Source organism: Coturnix japonica, chromosome 5 (assembly GCF_001577835.2).
Source record: "Coturnix japonica isolate 7356 chromosome 5, Coturnix japonica 2.1, whole genome shotgun sequence".
NCBI classification, from domain to species: domain Eukaryota; kingdom Metazoa; phylum Chordata; class Aves; order Galliformes; family Phasianidae; genus Coturnix; species Coturnix japonica.
In genome coordinates, this window is record NC_029520.1 from 39,588,704 (window position 1) to 39,610,014 (window position 21,311).

General features: G+C 35.2%; 1 protein-coding gene across 4 annotated transcripts in view; it reads right to left on the bottom strand.

Annotated features, from left to right (window-relative positions):
• EFCAB11 (EF-hand calcium binding domain 11) overlaps positions 1 to 21,311 on the bottom strand; it is a 68,115-nt gene that overhangs the window by 21,110 nt on the left and 25,694 nt on the right. Inside the window, exon 6 of one of the 4 annotated variants that reach the window (XM_032444822.1) lies at positions 7,891 to 8,283. The exons of the other annotated variants lie outside the window; for them this stretch is intronic. Coding sequence (XP_032300713.1) covers positions 8,151 to 8,283 — 133 coding nt within the window. The 3' untranslated portion in view covers positions 7,891 to 8,150. Of the gene's footprint in view, positions 1 to 7,890; positions 8,284 to 21,311 lie in introns of those variants that run through there. 4 annotated transcript variants of the gene reach the window in all.

Genomic DNA, 21,311 nt, shown 5'->3' on the forward strand with positions numbered 1-21,311 from the left:
TCCTCCCTAGTTCCCAAAATTCAGTTATCTGGGGTGGAGATCCTCAGAGTTCCACAACACAGCATAAAATCCAAGACTTTTAGGTCATAAGATACCATAAGCTTACATTTCAAATTTCCCCAATTTGCTCTATAACCTTTCACATACCTCAAGCAGCTTATTTTGAAACAAAGATTGTGTTAACAAGCCTAATAGTTGTAGCTATAAGAAAAAATGCTCTTCTGCACATGAGTATATGCTCAAGTGAGTATTCTAATGCTTCAAGAAACACCTCTAATAAGAAAAACAACTTCTCCTATTTTCATCCCCACAATATAAACTGATAGAGGACAGAATTCAGTTAATGTCATTAACATACAGGTCTGGGCTTTGTCAAACACAGTTTACAAAATTTAATGTAGTGACAGATTGGGCTGACAAAAAATTCTCCTGTAAAGTATTCATCTTAGTTCTGTCTACCTTTCTCACTAGAAATGTGAGAATTATATCGAAGTTAACATTAAATAATTAAGAGGCTGATGAACTGCTGGAGCTCAAAATCTGCTCATGGTCTCAGAGAATATTTCTTTTGTGCACTCCAGCATTCCATCACTGATTTAGAACAACATTTATAACTGATAAACTGATAAAATTTGCAGATGACACAAAAATTGGTGGTATTATAGTTCTGCAAACTTTGCCATCACCATTAGCGTTGAACAGCAGTATTCAAACCACCCTGCAGCATGCAAGGTAGGATGCATCTTCTACACAGATAAATGGAAAACATCAAAATAATCCAGGCTGTTTAATAGTAGCAGCCTTTGAATGCTCTGGAAATTTCAAAGGGATTCTAGATCCTGCAGAGGTAGTACAGCATCTCAGTTCTAAAGAAAGCCTCACACAAAGAGACAGAATGTACTATTCTGTTTATTGTTCCTTAAACACATGCTAGAAACGAACTATTGACTTCTCGTGACATGAAACAGTCTCTGGACTTGGTCAGATGAACTTGGTCAGAACTCACGGTGCAATAGTGAACCTCACATGTCCATAAACCTATGAAATGGCACATTATCATTGTGGAAATACATAAATGAAAGTAATTATTTCAGTTTATTGTTGGCTCTCAATCAAGACTAAATCATTTTCATATTTTGCTGCTTTTCAGGTAATGACAGGTTTGAGATCATAGAATCATGGAATCACAGGGTTGGAAATGACCTACAAGAACAACTAATCCAACCATCCTCCCATTATAATTGTTACCACAAGTCGCTAAACCATAAACGGATAACGATCACCTGTGTGTTTTGGTGGACAACACAATAGCTGATAACTCAACCTGATGAATTTCTTGGCAGAACTGATCCTTTCAAATATCATATGCTGTAATACCAACATATGCAAACATTCACCAGCAAGGGACAAAAGCAGGTCATAAGTACAAAATGGAGATGCTGTCTTGGAAAGCTGTAACTGAAAAAAGCTGAGGAGTCATAAAAAGTAATCAAGTGAAGATTACTTCCTACTGTGATGCTTTACATAAGAGGGGAAATATGATCCTTGAATGAGTAAGCAGGATAATATCTAAAACAAATACGACTGATTTTATTTCAGAGTACAGCACTAGGAAAATTTTGAGGAAAATACTGTGTTTAGTTTCTGCTGCCCACGCTTCAAGAATGATACTGAGCAACTAAAAACTGAGAAAATTACATGAGTTCTGGAAACGATGCCTTATAATGAGACATTAAACACTCCATTCAAAAAAAGATTAGTGAACTGATTCTATCAAATCAAGACCACAGGTATCTCTCTAGGGAAAATACTTCAGATAGTAAATATCTTTGAAAGGAATAAGGAAAGACAAGATGCCAGTTGGAAACCAAAGCTAGAAAACTTTACATCTTAAATTAGGTTTATTTTTTTTAAATGAAGCTGACAAGCTATTGAGATAACTAAACTATGGATTATGAGACAGTTCCTCTCTCCTGAAAATCAAGACTATGTATCCATATGCATTTCTACAACGTGTATTTTAGTCAAAAGGAATACTAGGCTTAATTACTTCAGGACAGATTCACTCCGTGGTAGAAATCATCATCCTTTGATTTGTATTGTATGCAGCTTAATTATCTGATAAATTACTTAAGCACTCTCCATCAGTAACAGAGCAAAGTAGGCATTTCTAGAGAATATCTATATTCATGGTTATAGGTAAGTGAAATGAAGCCTTCCATGAAATTCTAAACAAGGCTTAAGAACCTGGTGAGTTTTGTGATTGAATAATGCCATCCAATTTATCCATTGTTACATACTTAAGCAAAAGACAGACCCCTCACCAGATTCATTGCCCTTCTCTGAACACACTCCAGGGCCTCAATGTCTTTCTTGCAACGAGAGGCCCAAAAATGAACATAATACTCAAGGTGTAGCCTCACCAGAGGTGAGCACAGGGGGATGATCACCTCCTACAGGCAACACTTTCTGATGCAAGCAAGGATGCCATTGGTCTTATTGGCCGCCTGGGCACACTGCTGGCTCATGTTCAGCTGAGCATCAATCAATACCCCCAGGTCCAGTCCCTCAGTCTTCCAGCCACTCTGCCCCTAGCCTGCAGCATTGCCTGGGGTTGTTGTGGCCAAAGTGCAGGACCTGGCATTTGATCTTGTTGAACTTCATCCCATTGGCCTCAGCCCAGCTATCCAGCCCGTCCAGATTGCTCTCTAGGGCCTTCCATACCCCATTTATGTTCACTATGTGTGTCCTCAAATGAGCTTCATTTGGAAGATCATCTTGAAAAATGGCCCTCTTCTTTATACAGTGTTTGTTCTACATTCCAAAAGCTGCCAAATAAGTCTTTGAATTAAGTATTACTTTCTGAACAACCTTTCAGTGAGATTATCAAGATATGCTGGCTGATATATGACTAATAAACCAGTAAATAGTTAGCCTTTGCAATCTGAAGAAATGCTGTCTTGATTTAAATGTTATGGATTTTTGAAACCTTGCCAGAAGTCATCTAAAAGCTGGAACAGCCTTGGAGTGTTAAGTTTTCCTTTTTTTCCAGCTGAAACCAATGATACGTTCACTCTTTTGATTATGAAAATACTTTGTCACAGCATATTGATCTTTATTTCACAAACTAGCACTCATTTAACAATCTTAGTATAGAGATGTTTCAAGTTATGTGGTGCTGTGGGTAGACTGTGTGGTCTTTCATTGAAAATTGAGTAATAATCACCATCACAAGTTGCAGACTGTGAGACATAAATTATTCTCTTATACAATTAGGTAGTTGAAGACTCCCCAAATCACCTAAGTGTATTTTCACAGCAAACTGGATTAGATAAATGGTACTTCCCATCTGACAGGAATATTTTAACGTAAATCTAAGTAGAGTAAATGAATAGCTTAAAAGACTAATGTCGGTATAAATTGCCTCTTGAAGTTTCATGTTTATTAATTCACGGAAATTAGTACTTATCAGAAAAGTATCCACATGCAAATACTGCTTACTCGTTTATAAATAACTGTATATATTAAGCAGGCACTCGAGCTTTTTTTCCACCATCCCTGAAACAATTCAAACATGGCCAGATCTTGCAGGTCCTAAAACAAAAACACTCACCAAAAGCAACAAATACAGCATGTCTTCTTTTTGTACAGACTATCACAAAAACAGCACCCTTCAAGTAGGCACAAGATTTGAAATATTCTTTATCTGGTTTATATATAGGTTCTCATTAACCCATCACATCTATCTGAAACATGTAAAACTAAAGATTAAAGATTTTAATTCTGCTCTTTGTTCCCTAGATAATACAGTATCTGACCTAAGTGGAAAATCAAGAAATTGAGAAAGCATTTCTATTACTCAAAAGAAAGAGTAGGGAATGAGCATCAAAACCAGCAAAGACTGTCAGAGTCAGCTTTCAACTCATTAGTTCAGTAAAACAAGCCCCAGAAGTCACATAAGAGCCACGATAAATTAAACTCTGTTCAGATCACTGATGCCAATGCCATACATCATATATATGCAAGCGAATAAGGTGGCTTAAAACTTGCTTGGATTTCTCCACTATGAAAACACAGTTAAAGATCATTAATTACACAGTGAAGGGTTGATGGGTCCTTGCTTTGACTTTGAAAGAACTGAAGTTAAACCATGGGGAGAAATGCTCATGATACATTTCAATTTGAGTAAGACAGCATAAGCAGTTATCACAACTAAATATGAAAAGACAACTTTTTGGTTACAAATAAATGTAAAATTGGAAAAATGAGAAATTTTAACCACTTATTTCCAAACACCTTTTGGGAGTGCTCCTGGGTATAGTTCTTTCATGTTTAAAGACCCAGCACCATTCAGGTCTTACAATGTCTGCCTCTTCATTCTTCTGATCTGGGTGTGATAATCCAAAGCTCTTTTTCTACTAAAATAACTTTTCTCATTCTCCTTTCTCTTTAAGGAATTCTAATGTGAACATCACTGGGAACCTACTCAGGAAACCTGTGTTGATTTTACAAGGAGAAAGCACTCTTAATAATCCCATTACCTTTTTTACTAATAACAAGATACGTTCGATTTTGATCTAACTCATGTCTTCAAGGAAGTAGAAGCATTGAAGAAATGCAACTTGTGGTGTGATCCATAGATTTTCCTTTACAGCTCCTCTACTATTTCTGACACTCTCCTTCCTCTGTCACAGACAGAAAATCTGGAATAAGTTTCCAAGGGAACCTGTTTCCCATTAAAACATAATCACCCACTGCATGTGCCCTGGTGATAAAATTTTACAAATTATGTTTGTCTACTGTATGCAAATTATATTTAATTCTATTACCAACATCCTTTTTTACTACTTTCATTTGCTCTGTTCTCCCAGCCCTCCTTGATTCACTGTGCTTCTAAAGCAATCCGGGTAAGTGACATCTGGCTGTCATCCTGTTGGCTCTCAACTTATTCCTTGTGACTTAAAGAACACCAGAAGATCTGGAGGGTAACATGTTGCCTGTCTGCCACAAGTCAGAGATGAGTGATTTACTGCCTTTTGCCTCAGATTCAATTTCAAGAGCACTGAGTTCAGAATTGTCTTTTATTTCTCCATTTCACTGACTGAAAATTTCAAACCTCAGTTTTTCCTTCTGGAATTACAATACAAATAATAACTGTAAAACCTTAAAAACAAGATAATTTACAAATATTGCTCTGTGAAATACACTTGCCAACTATTTGGTCATAGGGTTATACATTTGTATTGGCTCCAGAAGCAGAAGTAGAAAAATACATTACCATTAACTGTAAAAGGATTTTTTTTTCTCCCTTGTAAACCACCTATGGAAAGAATAATGAAGTGAACAGGCCAAAGCACCAGCCTATGATACGGATTCATAAAAATATTCCACATTATTACGGTGTAATTCCAGAGCGAAAGCAGAAATTACTTGACAGTTACTTTAAAAAGATAAAAAATGAAAGCAAAGCTAGGAAACGCATAAATTGACCATGCGTGTGTAATCCCAATTGTGACATGGAGAAGTTTCCACAGACAGAGTTTTAAACTGATTATTTATTTTGCATTCAGGTTTTATTGCTATTTATTTCATATTTTCCAACAAAACTATCAGGGAATAATTAAAACAAGAGTCAATACACTCACTGCATTAGAACCAAAACTGTGCTACTGATTGAGCAGTGAGAATAACACTTACATGTCTTGCAAGGAGTCCCTGCCAAAGATAAAATGACCCACCAACTAAGATTCAAGGATGACAGCTTCTTCAGAAAGCTGCCCTCTCTTCTGCTTAACCAGCTGGTTCTTCCTGTTCATAGTGCTTGCTTCTTTGTTGATGGGATTCCTGCAGAGCTCTGCAGCTGTCTGGTTACTAATGCATATATTAATTTCACTTCCTTAAAAAGCTGATGAGAAAAGCCATTCTGATTACTGGAAAGTGCTGAAGAATTATGAAGATACCTCTAGTTTTGCTTCCTGAAACACGGTGGTTTTAGAGTACTAGCGATCAGAAGTTTAAGTCAGATAGAAGAGTTTAAGGATCCATTTACATTTTTAGAATTACATTACTATTAAGGTAGAATTGTGTTTCACTTCACCTCCAGTGCTGCTCAGTTTTTAAGCACAAAAAACAACAGATCACTAACTGTGGGGAGAATTGTTCCAGCACTACATTACATTTGGTTGTTTCTTCCCTGGGAGAAATACCGCGCCTTTTTTTGCACTGCTTGACTACTTCTCTCAGTAACTGTAATATACCTTACAAGTATAGTAGTACAGCCTGTTGATATTTAGTTCTCTTCCTGCAATATCTTTATCCCTTCTTGTACAGTTTCCCTGATTTTCTTCTCCCTGAACAGTAGAAATAGTCTTGGACACACTCGTTTTGCCAATATTTGTCCCTTCTTTCTTAACTAGTTCTCTTTTCTGAAGTCTTTATCATTTGATCCCAAAGACAGAGGTACTTGGGTAGAGTGACTCTTTTATTTATTTCTTTGAACACATCATAGAGAGCAAACTACCCCAGACACTCTTCTCTTGATCACTTCTGCCTTCTGCTGAAGCTCCACAGAAAAACCTCTGAGCTTCTATTTCTTTGAGTATGCATCCTAACTTGAATCTTTTGGTCTGCAGTTGCCACTGCAGCTGGTCTGTTTGTATCTTCTCACTCTTGCTTACTTGGACAAAAAAAATGTATTCCTTGAATGTAAATGACCTAAGCATCATCTGTTTTTACTGCTTTTTCTGGTTCTTAAGCTTCTACCTCTTAGAAGTGATCTACTGAAACCTACAAGCATCTACTGATTTTATAAGTGAAGTGAGAAATGCCTTTCAGAGCTCAAGAAAGAACTACCATTTGGAATCACTACCAAATGCTTCAATTTCAAGTGGAATTACTTGTTAGCGGCTGTAGAAACATAACAAATATTTTCATCCTTGTCTTGAAACCAAGAATAATTTATTACATATGACACATTATAATAATATATACTATTATAATTCTATACTACATAAAGTAAAACATAATATCTAACAAGCAATACATAACATATAATCTGTAATCTGTAACGGTTATGTATGGATACAATGCTACAATACATTATCATTTTAATTATTATAATATGTAGCATATGGATTATTCACAGAATGATGCAACCATATATAATGTGGAAGGCACAGTGTTTAGATACAATAGTCTGAACTGTGCATTAAGTGTGTAAGTTCAAACAAAATCAGGTTTTATAGAGCTAAAACTAGGAGCCTAGGAAAAAGAAATGCAGATAAAATCCCTAATGGGAGGCTTATCATAGTAAGGAGATCATAAAGAGCTCAGGAATCTTAGTGGAAATGCAACCCAGTGTGAGCTTCTGAGGAGTAGTCAAGACATAAATAGTGAACTCTTTTGTGATACATAAATAAGGGAGCAGCATTATTTACTCTGTAGATGTCACAGTTGACATCAGTACTGAAATACTGCATTCAGCTCTTGTGTCTGATTTTCTTGTGTTTTTTGTTGTTTTTTGTTTGTTTGTTTGTTTTGGTTTGGTTTTTTTGGTTGCTTTTCTTTTTAAAGAATAGTTAAAATGTTCGATGATGCAGAAACCTAACCTGATGACAATTATTTGAAAAGAGAAATTGCCTAAAGGAGTTCAGTTCCTCCATTTCCGTCAGATGCTGTTGATATGACAGAAGGCTGCCTCCATGCAGAGGATATTTCATAACAAAGAAATGGTGAACAAAAACAGTCATAAGGCTTAAGGAGAGACTAAATGAAGAATAAAACAAAATGTATAAGAAAATATGAGTCAAATTATATAGTCACATAACCTGTAATATACAAAATAGGATAATATGTTCTTAAGGTCTTTTAAAAACAACCATACTTATGTCAAAAGAGTTTAGACAATTCCTAATCTCTTCCCATTTTACTAAGAGTAACTGTATTAAAACCATCATCCTTGCTGAGGACTAGATTCCTTATTCTAAAGCCTACTAATTCTGCCCTAGAGTGCCCAGTGAAAGCACTGAAACTGACTCAAGGAATGCCTCTTGTTCCCATAGCACTAACTCATCAGCTGAGAAAAAAAGGGAGTTTACAAATCAAGTCTTTAGATAAACCTAATGCTTTTAATATTTTTATCCTTTTGTCTACTAACAGGTTTGAACAGATTTATTTGAAAAGATGAAATACCTTACTTCAAGGCTAGCTGTTTTATCACTAATCTTCATCTTCTGCTGTTTCTTAAAAGCCTCACTTGGGTTTGAGGTCTCACCTAACAAGAAACTATAACATAAAGAAAAAAAAAGCTCAGAAAATGAGCTTGTATCTAAAAAAACCCAAGTAATTAAAAATAAACAAACAAGAACAACAACAACAACAAAACCCCCACAAAAGCTAAATTAGATGAGAACTGGTCCATTCAAATGCTGCCTAAATTGGAACTTAGGTTAAAACTTTCCAAAACTCAACATGGCAAATGGACAGCCTTCCTTACAGAGCTGCCAGGTCTTTGAGATGAGTGATTAGGGATCAACTTGCTAACCAAGGACTCTTTGTGACAGGCACTTACCCACAAACGCACCCAGAGATAGTAGATGTAGAGGAGGGCATGTACGCACCTAACACCCAGCTACAAGCAGCACTTTGCCCATATTCCCTGAAGAGGTGAAAATAGTTAAACACCATAAAGAAACTAAATTCAATGTAACAAGATGGTATCCAAAGTTTGCCTCCTCCATATGATACCCTAAAGTTATTGCTGAAAAAGAAAATGCAAGTTCTCTAGTTAACTTGCAGACTAGAGGGAAAAAACACACAAGTCCATGTATTTCATGTTTTTTCTCAGTACTTCGAGATGTGCTCTCAGATCTTGCAAGCTAGATAGGATCAGATCTAAAAAGTTTTATTTAAAAGGCTGGAAAAGTTGGAAAATAGAGTAGTACTTGTGTTCCAGTATTCATCCTTCTAAGTCATACTTCAAAAAATGTTCTGGCATGGACAAAGCAGATACTCTGCCACTTGAGATCTTATCTTAGTAAAAAGATTAAAAGTTAACTTCTGAAGGTCACAGGCATATCAATAGGCTAAGAAGTGGCAAGTTAAGCTCTCCTGTTTGTACAATGCTGAAAACCCACAATGAGAACTTGGAAAGTAGTAGCAAATGTCCTACTTGATAAATGATGCAATTTTCTCATGCTCTCAGATGTCCAACTTTCACAAACAGTCTGCTTGTTTCTTACATTTTCCAATGCATATCTGCTCATTTGTGTGCAGCTGCCCAGTACAGTTTGCTTCCTTGAGCTCGACAAGTAAAGATACACCTGATGGGGAAGCACTAATTGCACAAAACTGAGTCCAATGTCACATACAGCTGATATCCTTACTCAATCTTGGTAACGATATATTTGTTCCCTACACTTTCAACTGGATACTTCCAATCACTTAAACCTGTCATAATCTAAATTTATTGCAGAACAAGGAATAGAAAGATCATCCCCGCCTCTACCACACAATCCACACTGCAAATGTGGGAGACATCTTCATTCTTTCTTTTCGATCTCTCTTCAGCATTTGACATAGCTAATGAACATAGAATCGTATGTAAAAGAGGCTGACTACACAGAAACAGTTTACTTCAGAGTGATCAGAGTGATAACCAGAGAGAATCAGAAGGAAATTTCAGTTTCCATTTTCTTCAATCCTATTAAAAATACAGACATAGAAACTTAAAGAACTGGAAAGCTGTCATGAACTCCAGTTAAAATACTACGTAGGGAAATACCATCCTTTCATCATATTGTGTTGTATACAGTAACAGTGTCACCAAACTGCATTGGTCTTTAACCTCATTGATATAAAAGTAGAAGGTGAAAGCAGAGATCAAGAAAAAGAAAAGTTGCATTGGTAGCAGGAAGAAACACTTTAAGGAGTTTGTGGCATTACAAAGTACCTTCTGGCTGATGGCGAGTACATCAGTCATTTAGAACTCATCCTGGACTTCCCTCTGGCAATAATGCTGAACCAGGTACAAAAATTCATCCCATCTTTGCTGTTGATGATTTGGCCTTCATAATATGTGCCTTTGTCACCTTTCAGCTGGGCTACAGCAATGCTGTATCCTGGGCACAAAGCCATTAGCCCTTAGGAAACTGAGAATAGCACAAAACACAGCAGCACATTTCCACTGCAACCTAGGAAACTATAAGCACATCAAATCTGCTTTCATCTTCTCCACTAGCTCCTGTAAAATACTGAGCCTGCACCTTTATCATAATCCTTAAGGTGTCCGATAGTCTAAGCATGAAATACCTACACGATTAATTGAAAATCTGCATCTCTGCCCCATTAAGGACAAAGCTTAGTTTATGCTGTAGTTAGAGCTTTGACAGAGAATAGTCTAAAGCAGTTGAACAAATTCTCCTTGAATGCAAAGCATCAGCACTTGCTATTGAGTACAAGAGGTACTCTTTGAATCTTAACCTCGCTAATGATTTCTTTTATAATCATAACACAACAGTCTGAAATTAATTCATAAAGTTCCAAGTTTTTTCTTTGCTATAAAAGGAGACAATGAAGGAAAACAGAATCACACTGCAATTTACTTGTATTTGTTCTGAAAATGAACCATCTACTACATGATAACGAAGTATATGCAAATACATAATAGAAGAGCACTTGCTGTCTTTTCCAAATGCAGTGGCACTGCATGTGGCATGTGTTGTATGAACTAAGATATTCAGTGTGCACTGCAACTAATCTAATTGTTAAAGAACTATTTACATCAGAGCAATGTTTTTAGAAACCTTTAGAAAAAAAGAGACCAAATAATAAGCAGTAAGCATTCAAAATGCTTGAGCACCTACGTGCAATTTGTTTTCAGTAAGACAGGCTTGTAAATGCCTACCAGACACAAAAGTAAAACTTGGACACATTTAATGATTTCGTTTAAATTTTATTATACAGAAATATATTTAAGGTGAGATAAGAAACTGAGTTTCTCATTCAACACCTCACCTGCAAAGATGAAATTAAAAATAAAAATCCAGAAACAGTCTATTCAGTAAAGGACAAATATGAATGAAAATTTCTGCAGGGATATAATAATCTTTTATCTCTCTTCAGAAATTATCAAAATGGAATCCATATAATATTAACAAAAGCACCAGTCTTACCAACAGAATCAGTTCTGTCATCAGTTCACCCTTAGGAATATTACCAAGTATATAATCACAATGTAATAGGAGCTTTTGCGAACTCATGACTATTCAGAGGGAAGGTCCAGCCTCCCACTTAGCTTTCTTTGAGGCATCACGCTCCCATTTTCAACACTGTTAAGTGCAGCGTATTTTTTCTTAATTGTATTTATTAGTACCAATGTAGATAAGAGATTGAAATCTTACTTCTAGCATATCATTTCCTGGTATTAAGATTTATACTCTAAATGTCACTCAGGTCTTCAAGTAAACAAACATTTACAAGGAACAATAAATATGTTACCATTAATGAAAATAAATCCTTCTATCTTAAAGACTATGATACCAAAAGGGAAATAAAATAATTTGTTTCACATATACATTCACTTCAACTGTGTTATCTACTACTATCTTGAAGCTGATTACGAAATGAAAGAAATGGGACGGGGATAATAATCATTTTATCCTTTAAGAACAACTATTATGAAGAGCTTTTCACTCTGTGCCAAACAGTTTATTAGTACATTGTGATCTGTCTAGAAAAGAAGTATAAGGAAGTGGAAAATCATGTTTCCAGCAACAGTATTTTCTTGGTAACAAGAAGCTGTACAAAAGGAAAAGTGACTATTTCAATTGATGGTGTCACAAATGAATGCACCAATGGAGTTAAGACAGGGATGATTTCAGATCTTAAGACCTGGTAAGGGTTTGTAAACTTCAGAATTAATGTAGCAGAGGTTGCACACATTTGCCAGTCATGGATGCAGAGCTTTTATTCACTACTGGATGGGATGAGAGACTTCATGGTTCTCAATAGTGGATTAGATGAGAGACTTTGTGGTTCTTGCTACATATTCACTGACATATTCCAAATGAAATCCTAGTCACGGTTAACAAGGAGGGCATCCAGACAGGTGACAAACAGACACCTAAGCAGCATCTACGTGGACTATCTGAAAAGAAGGGATTTTCAAGCACTGAAAAAGTGCAACCAATTTGTTAGCGTGCTGCAGACAGGCTGCTGTGGAACACAAAGATAAAAGAAAGAGGCAGGTATAGGATGCCCTGTGGTCTGTTAGAGCTGTGGTGTTTTTCCTATGGAACGCTAATGCCATCTTCCTCTAGGAAGAGACCAAACCACACTTTGGTTTCCATCAGTGTTCAGCAAGTGTTGATGAATATCAATAGGTGCCGTTTTTTTTCATATGCAGGAATTCAATTTCATACCTTTGCTTCACCTGCACTTCCTCATCAGATGCCAATTGATGTCATGGCAGCAAAATGTAACAGAATATTGGTGGGAAGGTTCAACCTCTACTGCTGTAAAACCAAGCCATCTCTGATACTGTGGACATAATAAAATAGGAGGCATTACTTTCAGAGCATCCCTCAAAAGTGCATGAGGTAGTTTCTGCTGAAATCCCTTTTGCATTCTCACTTACTGCAACATTTGAAATAATGAAGAATGCTGTCTTTTACTGCAAAATGTTTTAGAATGTTCTAAGCAGATGCTCCTTTGTGGCTGAGTAAACATAAAACTAACATTGCATTGCAATATCAATCAAACATGAATGTGATATAAATGACTAGTCTGAAAGAAGAAAACTAGTAAATATATCATTATATCAGCTAGCACAGCAACGTATGATTGAACTTCATGTAAGATCTGTTTTGTACACAAACTACCTAGTATTTTTTAATATATGTATTCATATGTTTAAATATATTGTGTAGTCTAGAGAGTACAACATCTCATACAATTTATTCTTTTCAAACCGTGAAACAACTTCCTTAACGAACTAAACAAAACAAAAATGGGAAAAAAGATGAACAGTTTAAGGAAGTGCTTATTTTTAATGATTAGAGAAGTTCAGTAAACAGGAGTAGAATCAGTCTGCTCTGTTGATACGTGACAACGGCCAAAGTTTTTGGTATTGTAAGATCTGGAAACATCACCTCAGCCACTGAAGAGATAAAGGAAGTTACTTCAAAATTTCGTTTGTCCCATTCTGACGTTTCAGTAAGTGTGAAGTCAACTTTTGTTCCTGTGAAAAATTATTTCTAAATGTTTGTCTGCATATAAAATAAAAAATTCATCAATTTTATGGAGATTCAAGCTCATATAACATTATAGATTTGACTTGTGAAAAGAACCATCAGTCATAATATGCAGCCAGTTAAGTTTCTTTTAAACTCAAATAAAAACTAACCATCTCTTTTATACCTACTGCAATAAAAACAAAATCAAGAGAGCTCGAGAAACTGTAAAATGGACCTATGTCTGGGAAAGCAGAAAGTTTCTGACCAAAACTTATGTCCAACAGAAGTGATTCAAGAAGAAAATCAAGGTAAATTACCTCAGAGAAATAACACTTATTATGCTCTGAGCAGAAGAAAAAAACTTAGAAGAAACTTTTTTTTTTAGTTGATCATTAAAGTTGCAGAAAAAAACCATAAATCCTTCTGTTAATAGGCAATCATTATGAGCCAAAAACAAATGATGGCACACGTTATATGCAAGAGATACAAGACTTCGCATATCAGTATATATCACAGAGCTCTAGTTCTTAATAGTGCCATGTGTTAATAGCAGCTTAAATCCATACTTAACCCTTGACTTACGGAAGTACGGAGATTCAGCCAAAATAGACTGGCATTAATACTTCTATCACACAAACTATCACATTGCAGATTCATATAAGTGTTCTCTTAAATTATGCATGAGCTGCAACCGTATTTTAAAATTTTGGTGTAAACTTGAGAAACAAAAATTTCTATAATATTTTAATTGGAAAAAAAGTGAAGAAGAATATGTCCTTTTTGTTACATTTACTTCTGGAAAAAGTAAAATGTCAGCGAGACTCCTTTTATAAACATTGGCATTCATATGAGATTTTGTACTTCATATGGGTTTGGTTCTTAATAAAGAATTTCAGCACTTCAGTGAAAAATAAATATCTCCCAATCCATTTTATTTTCACCAGAAAGTCTCATTGTGATCATCTATTGACAATATTAATAAATCAGAACAGACTTACCCCTCTGTGTACATGAAGAAATATAGGTACTGTGGTTTCTGTGACTAGCATTACATGAGTGACAAATTCCTCATAAGATAAATCAGAATCACTGAGGCATGCAGTCAGCCCCATACTTCTGATTATTACATCCTGCCTGCCTAAACAACTCTCTGACATTGCATATGGTAAGCCTTATGTCTTGATTCCAACTTGTTTCTTGTGTTATCATACATTTCTGTCACATTTCTCCTCAGAAGCAGCTTAACTTAGTGATGGGCTAATGAGTCTGCATATCTGATTCTAGAATATGTGAAGTGATGCAAAAATGAAGCCTTCCATGATTACTTGTATTCCATGATGTAAATTGTTGGGGATTTTTGTGTGTGTGTGTGTGCCAGCTTATTTTTTTTTAATATATATCTTTTTTTGTTATTCTTTGCTTGTATTTTTGTTGGGTTTTTATGCTTTTTTTTTTTTTTTTTTCTTCTTCAGAAATTTTAAACTTCAGTTGGGAGATAACAGTAAACTCTAAAAATGGTATCAGAATTTTCCACTTTCCATTGCTGTTATTTGCATTTCAGTAATTTCACGTCCAACGAAGGACTTCTTTGCATCAAATATATTTTTCAAGCATTTGGTATATGAAACATTCTGTCTTCCCCAGACTTTTCCTATGTACCTCAGTCTCCATTTTCGACCACAACAAATTAATTTTTCTAGATGGAAAGAGATAACTTAGGAAATTCTTTTAGGAAACTACTTTCAAAACAAATGAATCATAAAATATTACTTAGATAGGTTGTTCCAAAGTTATGGCTCCTATTTATTTCTATGAAAACTACAACAGACATGGAGAGCAAATAATACTATTTGATAGAGCAAATTCTCAGCTACAAAAGACCGGTTTTCAACACAGTCACCACCATGAGCTATGCATTTTCACCAGCCATGAGCAAGAGTCTGAATGCTACATTCATAGAAATCTGCACCAATAAAGGTGACCCACTATTGCTGTCACCACTGCTGAAACACACCACCACCAGCTCACTGAGCTCACATCTGCTGTTTGGTCTCCATAAATGTTCAGCAAGTGCTGATGAATGTCAAGGAGTGTAATTGTTCCCTCATGGAGGAATTCAATTCCATGTCTTTGTTTCATACATACTTTTACATCAGATGCCATTTGTCACAATGCCCCTTTGCCCCCTTTTGTTGCCCACATGGCAACAAAATAGAATGGAATATCAGTGGGAAGGATCAGCCTTTAATGCCGTACCACCAACATCCTCCTCTGACATCGTGGAACAACATAATATAATAGGATGTATTCCATTCAAAGTAGCCCTCATACAATAAAACAATGTGAATTTCTGCTAAGCAAATTTCCTGTTCACTTATGGAAATATTATCCCAGAAATGTATGAGGTAAAAAAAAAAAAAAGCATTAACCGTGCATCAAAAGTACTTCACTTTGATATTTTCAGATGTTTACAGCTTCTAATTAATTATTCTCATTTTTCTCCCAGCTCAGCAACTAGATTCACCATCTGTTTCAATATAAACGAATATGTAATGGTAGCAGAGTGCTGGATAACATTAACTGCCCCAAAAGCTGCCTTGATAAAAACAGATGGAATCATACATGCATAAGCCTTAAACGTGCAGTTGCTGAAATTATACTGTTTCTATAAAAAGAGAGCTTTTTGTATTTATTTAAAGAAAACTAGGCCAGCTAGCCAGACTATTTCAGTAAAGGATGGGTTACTACATATTTTAAACATTGACTAAACTATCATGAAACCTGCGTGCATCATGTGATGTGCTCCTATTTAGCAGTACTGTATTCAGTGAGCAAAGATACGCATCAAGACATAAAAATACAAATACCTGCTACAGGCAAGGTTATGAAGAAAACAGTAGATTTCTAGATTTATAGGTAACAGATTAAAATGAAATCCTACTTATTTACTACATTTACTAAATAAATATTTTATATAATCAATTATTCCACACTATCCAAATTTTATTTTCATTAAACTGCATTTATATATATAAAATAAATAATGCTTGTAGAAGTACTAAAGAAGAACCTTCTTTCATGAGTATCTTATTCAAGTTCTTTCAACATGGGCATCATGAGCAAATTCTCAGCAGCAGGACGCTATTTTTCAACATGCATTTTTGCCAGTGATGAACAAGAACCTGCCTGCCATGGTTGTAAAAATCTGCACCAGTAGAGGTGACACTTTGTATCCATAAATCCTAAAGAAATTCCATTATTTAGCAGAGTAGGTGATTTTAAAAGACCACGGGGAAAAACAGGCAGCCAACCTTCAATGGCGAATGAGTATGTTAAAAAAAAACCAGAAACTCTTCTACCAAATGATGTTATCACTTTACATGTAAATGTACATATTTTTACCCTTACTTCTTAGAATTCTGTTTTTGCGATGACAAAAAAATTCTCTGTGATCAGGTGCAACCGTTTCTTTTACTCTGAAATACTGTGAACCATCATTGGCTTTACAAAGAAAACAGACAAATGAAAACGGAGTCGTAATAATGTCTTACACAGTTCAGATACAAATAGTACAGTCTTTCCCACAAAAACATGCAGTTTCTCTTTAAATAAGTGACATTTCTTTCTCTCAGAGGAAATCATATGCAATTAGAAAGGCACTGCATAAACAGTGGGATGCTTTGTTCCACTTAAAATACTGATATATGAATTTAATAACCAATCTCAGAACCATAAAGAAGAAATATTTCCGGCAGACAGATGGACTGGTCTTGAATTTGAGGTCTGTGCGCAGTTATTGAACCAGTCAAGACATTTCATTCACTCCATGCTTCAATTTTCCTGTTTGCAGCATGGGGAGAAGCTTCTCTTTGCCCCCGAAGAGCTTCTGATTTTACAGTTTAAAGGTGGTTATAAAGCATTCAGATCCTGGTCTGACATACAGAAGTTCCTAACTTATTTACTACATTCATTGTTAATGATACATAATTTTGTTATGATATCTAACAGAAGACCTTCGCCAACAAAAATAAATTGGCCAACAAAGATTAATTCAAAGCTGCTCTGCTGTTTACATGTGAGGTAATCACAGTTCTTCTGATTTTGTGTTTACTTCCTACCTGAACTAGTTCTCAATTTTCACTCCTTTTCTCCCCTGTTTTTCACACATAGTGACACAGTTTAGTTAGGAAATACTGATGATAGGTGGATGGTTGGATTAGATATCCTAGAGGTCTTTTCCAACCTTAATTATTTTGTAGCTGCAGTTGAAGTCTGAAAAGTGACTGGATGACACGAAGGTAAAGTTCAACCACTTGGTGCATTACTCTGCAAAGCCAAGTAGAAGGTATTTGAAAATACATATGTTGCTCCAAAAGTAATACCTCCTAATTATTTCCATGGAAACTGCAATAGATTGTTGTGTCGGGAATGTCATGTCTCTTTCTGTTGCAATAAGAACAGTTAGTTACTCATTTATTTCCAAATGAATGGAAAATACTTTAATTTGGAGCTCCAACACCCAGTTTCTATAAAACAAAAAAACATTTTAGGTTCAAAAAAGTTACGATAAATTTAGTGTAATGCTTTCAAAATTGAGACACTCTAATACCTGAAAAATTCCCTCGATAAATGGATAAAGCAGAGAAATGAACTAATCAAGCAAGATTTCAAACATAAAAAGCTCTTCAAATTTTGCTTTTAAACTAATTATTTTTTGTTGGAAACAATCCCTTAAACGCAATATTGCAACTTAAATGGCAGTACAATATAAATACATGTATTAATATTCAATAAAACCAAGAATTTGGAAAAATAAAAACAGCACATATTAGTAGCTCATCACATTTGGATACTGCCAAATGTATTGGATCAAAACAGCTAAGGTGCTCTTAGTAGTACTGAAAATCAGTGAGAAATAATGGTCTAAATGTTAAAAGATCAATAATATTTGACTTATTCTACTCTTACTAGAGCTGGTGAAGATACTAATACACAACTTCTATAAATAATTGCATTTACATTCTTATTTTATCATAATCTGACAACTGAAATGGGATTTTGGAAGGAAAAATCTTTGCTGACCATCATTCTCCAAAAGTAATTTTCTTCTTTGCATCTGACCAGCTTTATCCATTTGTGCGGAACATAGTGCATTCGGTGTTTTAGAAATTACACTTTCAATCATCAGCAATGCAATGGAACAAAATACTAAAGTTAAGCACTGAAAAGTGTATCGTAGTCTTTGAAGCCTAGTGAGTAATTATGCTAGATAAGCACCATACATTTGTAGTGATATTTACCCTTCTTACATCCAACTATTTTTCTGTTATAAAGGAAAGTCGTGTTTTTAATTTGTAGCTTCTTACACTTTTACTATGCGAATCAATGAAGCAATTAATTTGTTTGTAATGAAGGAATATTGCTGCACACTGAAATTTTAATGACAGCAGCATCACACAACAGATTTGACCTGATAACTATGAAAAAGAGCAATGGAACCAATTTTATGTACACTCTAACATCCACGTCGAAAACATAGTTCTGATAGGTACAAAATACCATTATTCCTAAATATGACTTTCCTGATCTGTCTGTTCGCAGATTATAAGTTTGCCATATTTTCACACAGATTACTCAATTTTGTGCAGACATTTTGTTTTAATCACCTTTGTGGTTTGGGGTTTTTTTTGTTTTGTTTTGTGGGGTTTTTTTTATGAATTATTTTAGAGAAAGTAATTTTATTTATTTATTTTTTTCATGTACAGATTGGCCAGAAAGCAGATATGGAAACCAAAAGAGAAGAAATAGGTTTTATAACTCAACACAGTGTGAACCTACTTGCTGTCTGCTTCTCTTCTGTTAACACAGTGGTGTTTACAACCTAATTCTCCTGCTATCATCATTCTTGGAGTTATTCCTTTCAGCTAAAACTCTAATACATATTCAACATTTCTGACTACCTTACTTTTCTTCCTATTGCTTAAATCTTCAGTGCTGGTAAAGAAAACATAATCTCCTACATTACTCTCTGTTTCTTACTACTCCTTCCTGAATTTGGAAGAAAAAATAACAGTTTTTGTTTTCAGCAATAGAAGCATCTATTTCTCCCCTTTTTTTCCCTCTAGTTGAAAACAAATTAGAAAAACTGCCATTAAATCACTAATATGGCAGATGGAATAAAAATAATCAAATCACGAACATTTGGGATGTACAGCAACAATATTCATGATCTTAACCTACAGGGTGGTAGACGTTGCAGGAGTTTACATGGATTATTATGAATTCCATTCAAATAGCTATAGGAGTAATATAGACTGGTATTTCCACACCAGAAGATTCCTACAAAGGATATTTTAAAAAGAATTTTAATTCTTGGAAAATTAATAGTTACTAATGATGTCTGTAGCAATCATTAACACATATTGACCACATTCAACATTGCATTAAATACCTGTTTGAGCAAGAATAAGGCTATGTTATTTCAGCCTAGAACACACTGCTACACCAGAACTGAGATTTATAATACTCACAGATAGGATTGTGAAGATTGAAGAGCAGAACTGAACTTGCAACCAGGAGGGATAAGGAATCATGTATTTCAAGTGTTCAGCTGAGAAATCAAGTCATCCAGCCCTACTGCCTCACCGCTGAAGTATCTGACCTCTAACATTTGATATTGTATCTTTTGGTAGTTTTGAACAAGTGATGAGGCTTCTTTGCCAGCTGTTGCTCTGTCTGCTTACCTCTTTAGATGAGCTATTTAGAAAGCCCACACCAAAACAAACATCCTCTTTGATACAGTGCAAAAATTCAGGAGAGCAAAGTGGTTACTACTTGCTATTAAAAAAATAACATTCTTCTAACACAGTATTAGACTGAAAAGGAAGATGAAGGATGATACTGTTGTCACTCAGAGGAGGACTTCCGGAACATTTCCACTATTTAGGTTAACAAGTATGTAAAACATTCTCAAAGTGAATTAAGAGCACTGTGGTTTATGGCTGGCAAGAGAACTTTACTTAATACGTGAAAGCTTCAACTAGTAAAAATAAAATAGAGCATTTTTACAGATTCAAAAATGTACTTTGCTTCAAATGAGTTTCTACTTGACAGCAATGAAACTGTTCTTTTTCCTTATGTTGGCTTAGAAAATGTAAAATTCATCTGATCATGGAAAGATCATTAACAGGTCCATGGGATTAAAACAATAAGGGGTTGCTATAACCATACAGTCAGTCTTTATGAATGAGGTCCCAAAGTTTCCAATCAGTAGTAACTCAGATGAATTATTCAGTTTTTCTTTACAACTAGTCAAACTATTTTTATTTTTTTAACTAAGATATATATAAAACTGCTTTATTTTCAGCAACCTTTGAAGAAGTAAGAGCTGCTTTGCACGAGATAGGTATTTATATGTTCATTAAGTATTTCAATGAGCTGACTTAGTTAACTGGATGAAAGGTAACAGCTTTCATCATATACTATTCTACTCTTGGAAACAATCTCCTTCACTATAGCTCTGTAACCATATAATTAAAGGTATCAGTCCATGATTGATACTCCATATGAGCAACGGCTGAGTAACCCAAGTCCATTTAGCCTGGGGAAGTCTGAGGGGGGATCAGATAAATGGGAGGTGGGAGGCAAACACATGAGGTCAGGCTCTTCTCGGCAGCTACATCTGATAGCTCTCCTTATATCCTAAAACCATGGAGGCAAAGTCTGCGAGAAAGATGCAAATGTTGCTATTGATTTCATTCAGCATGGAATCACACTTCTTGCATTATGTTTCTCATATGGTAAACTGAAGTGAAAATTAGTAATTTTGCCTGAATAACAATGAAAATAGAATAAACAATAAATACAAGAAAAAGTGTAAAGTTGTAAAAAACTGTATCACCAAGACTACCAAAGATCTGGCAGAGTTCCAGACCACCCTAAGAATGGAGATAAATATGTACAAAGCAAACACATACAAAGAAAATGATTCCTGGAATAGCAGAAACTCACTAATCAAAAGATTTGCATAATAATCATCCATCTGTATGAAGCACCATATGGCAAACAAGACTATAATTT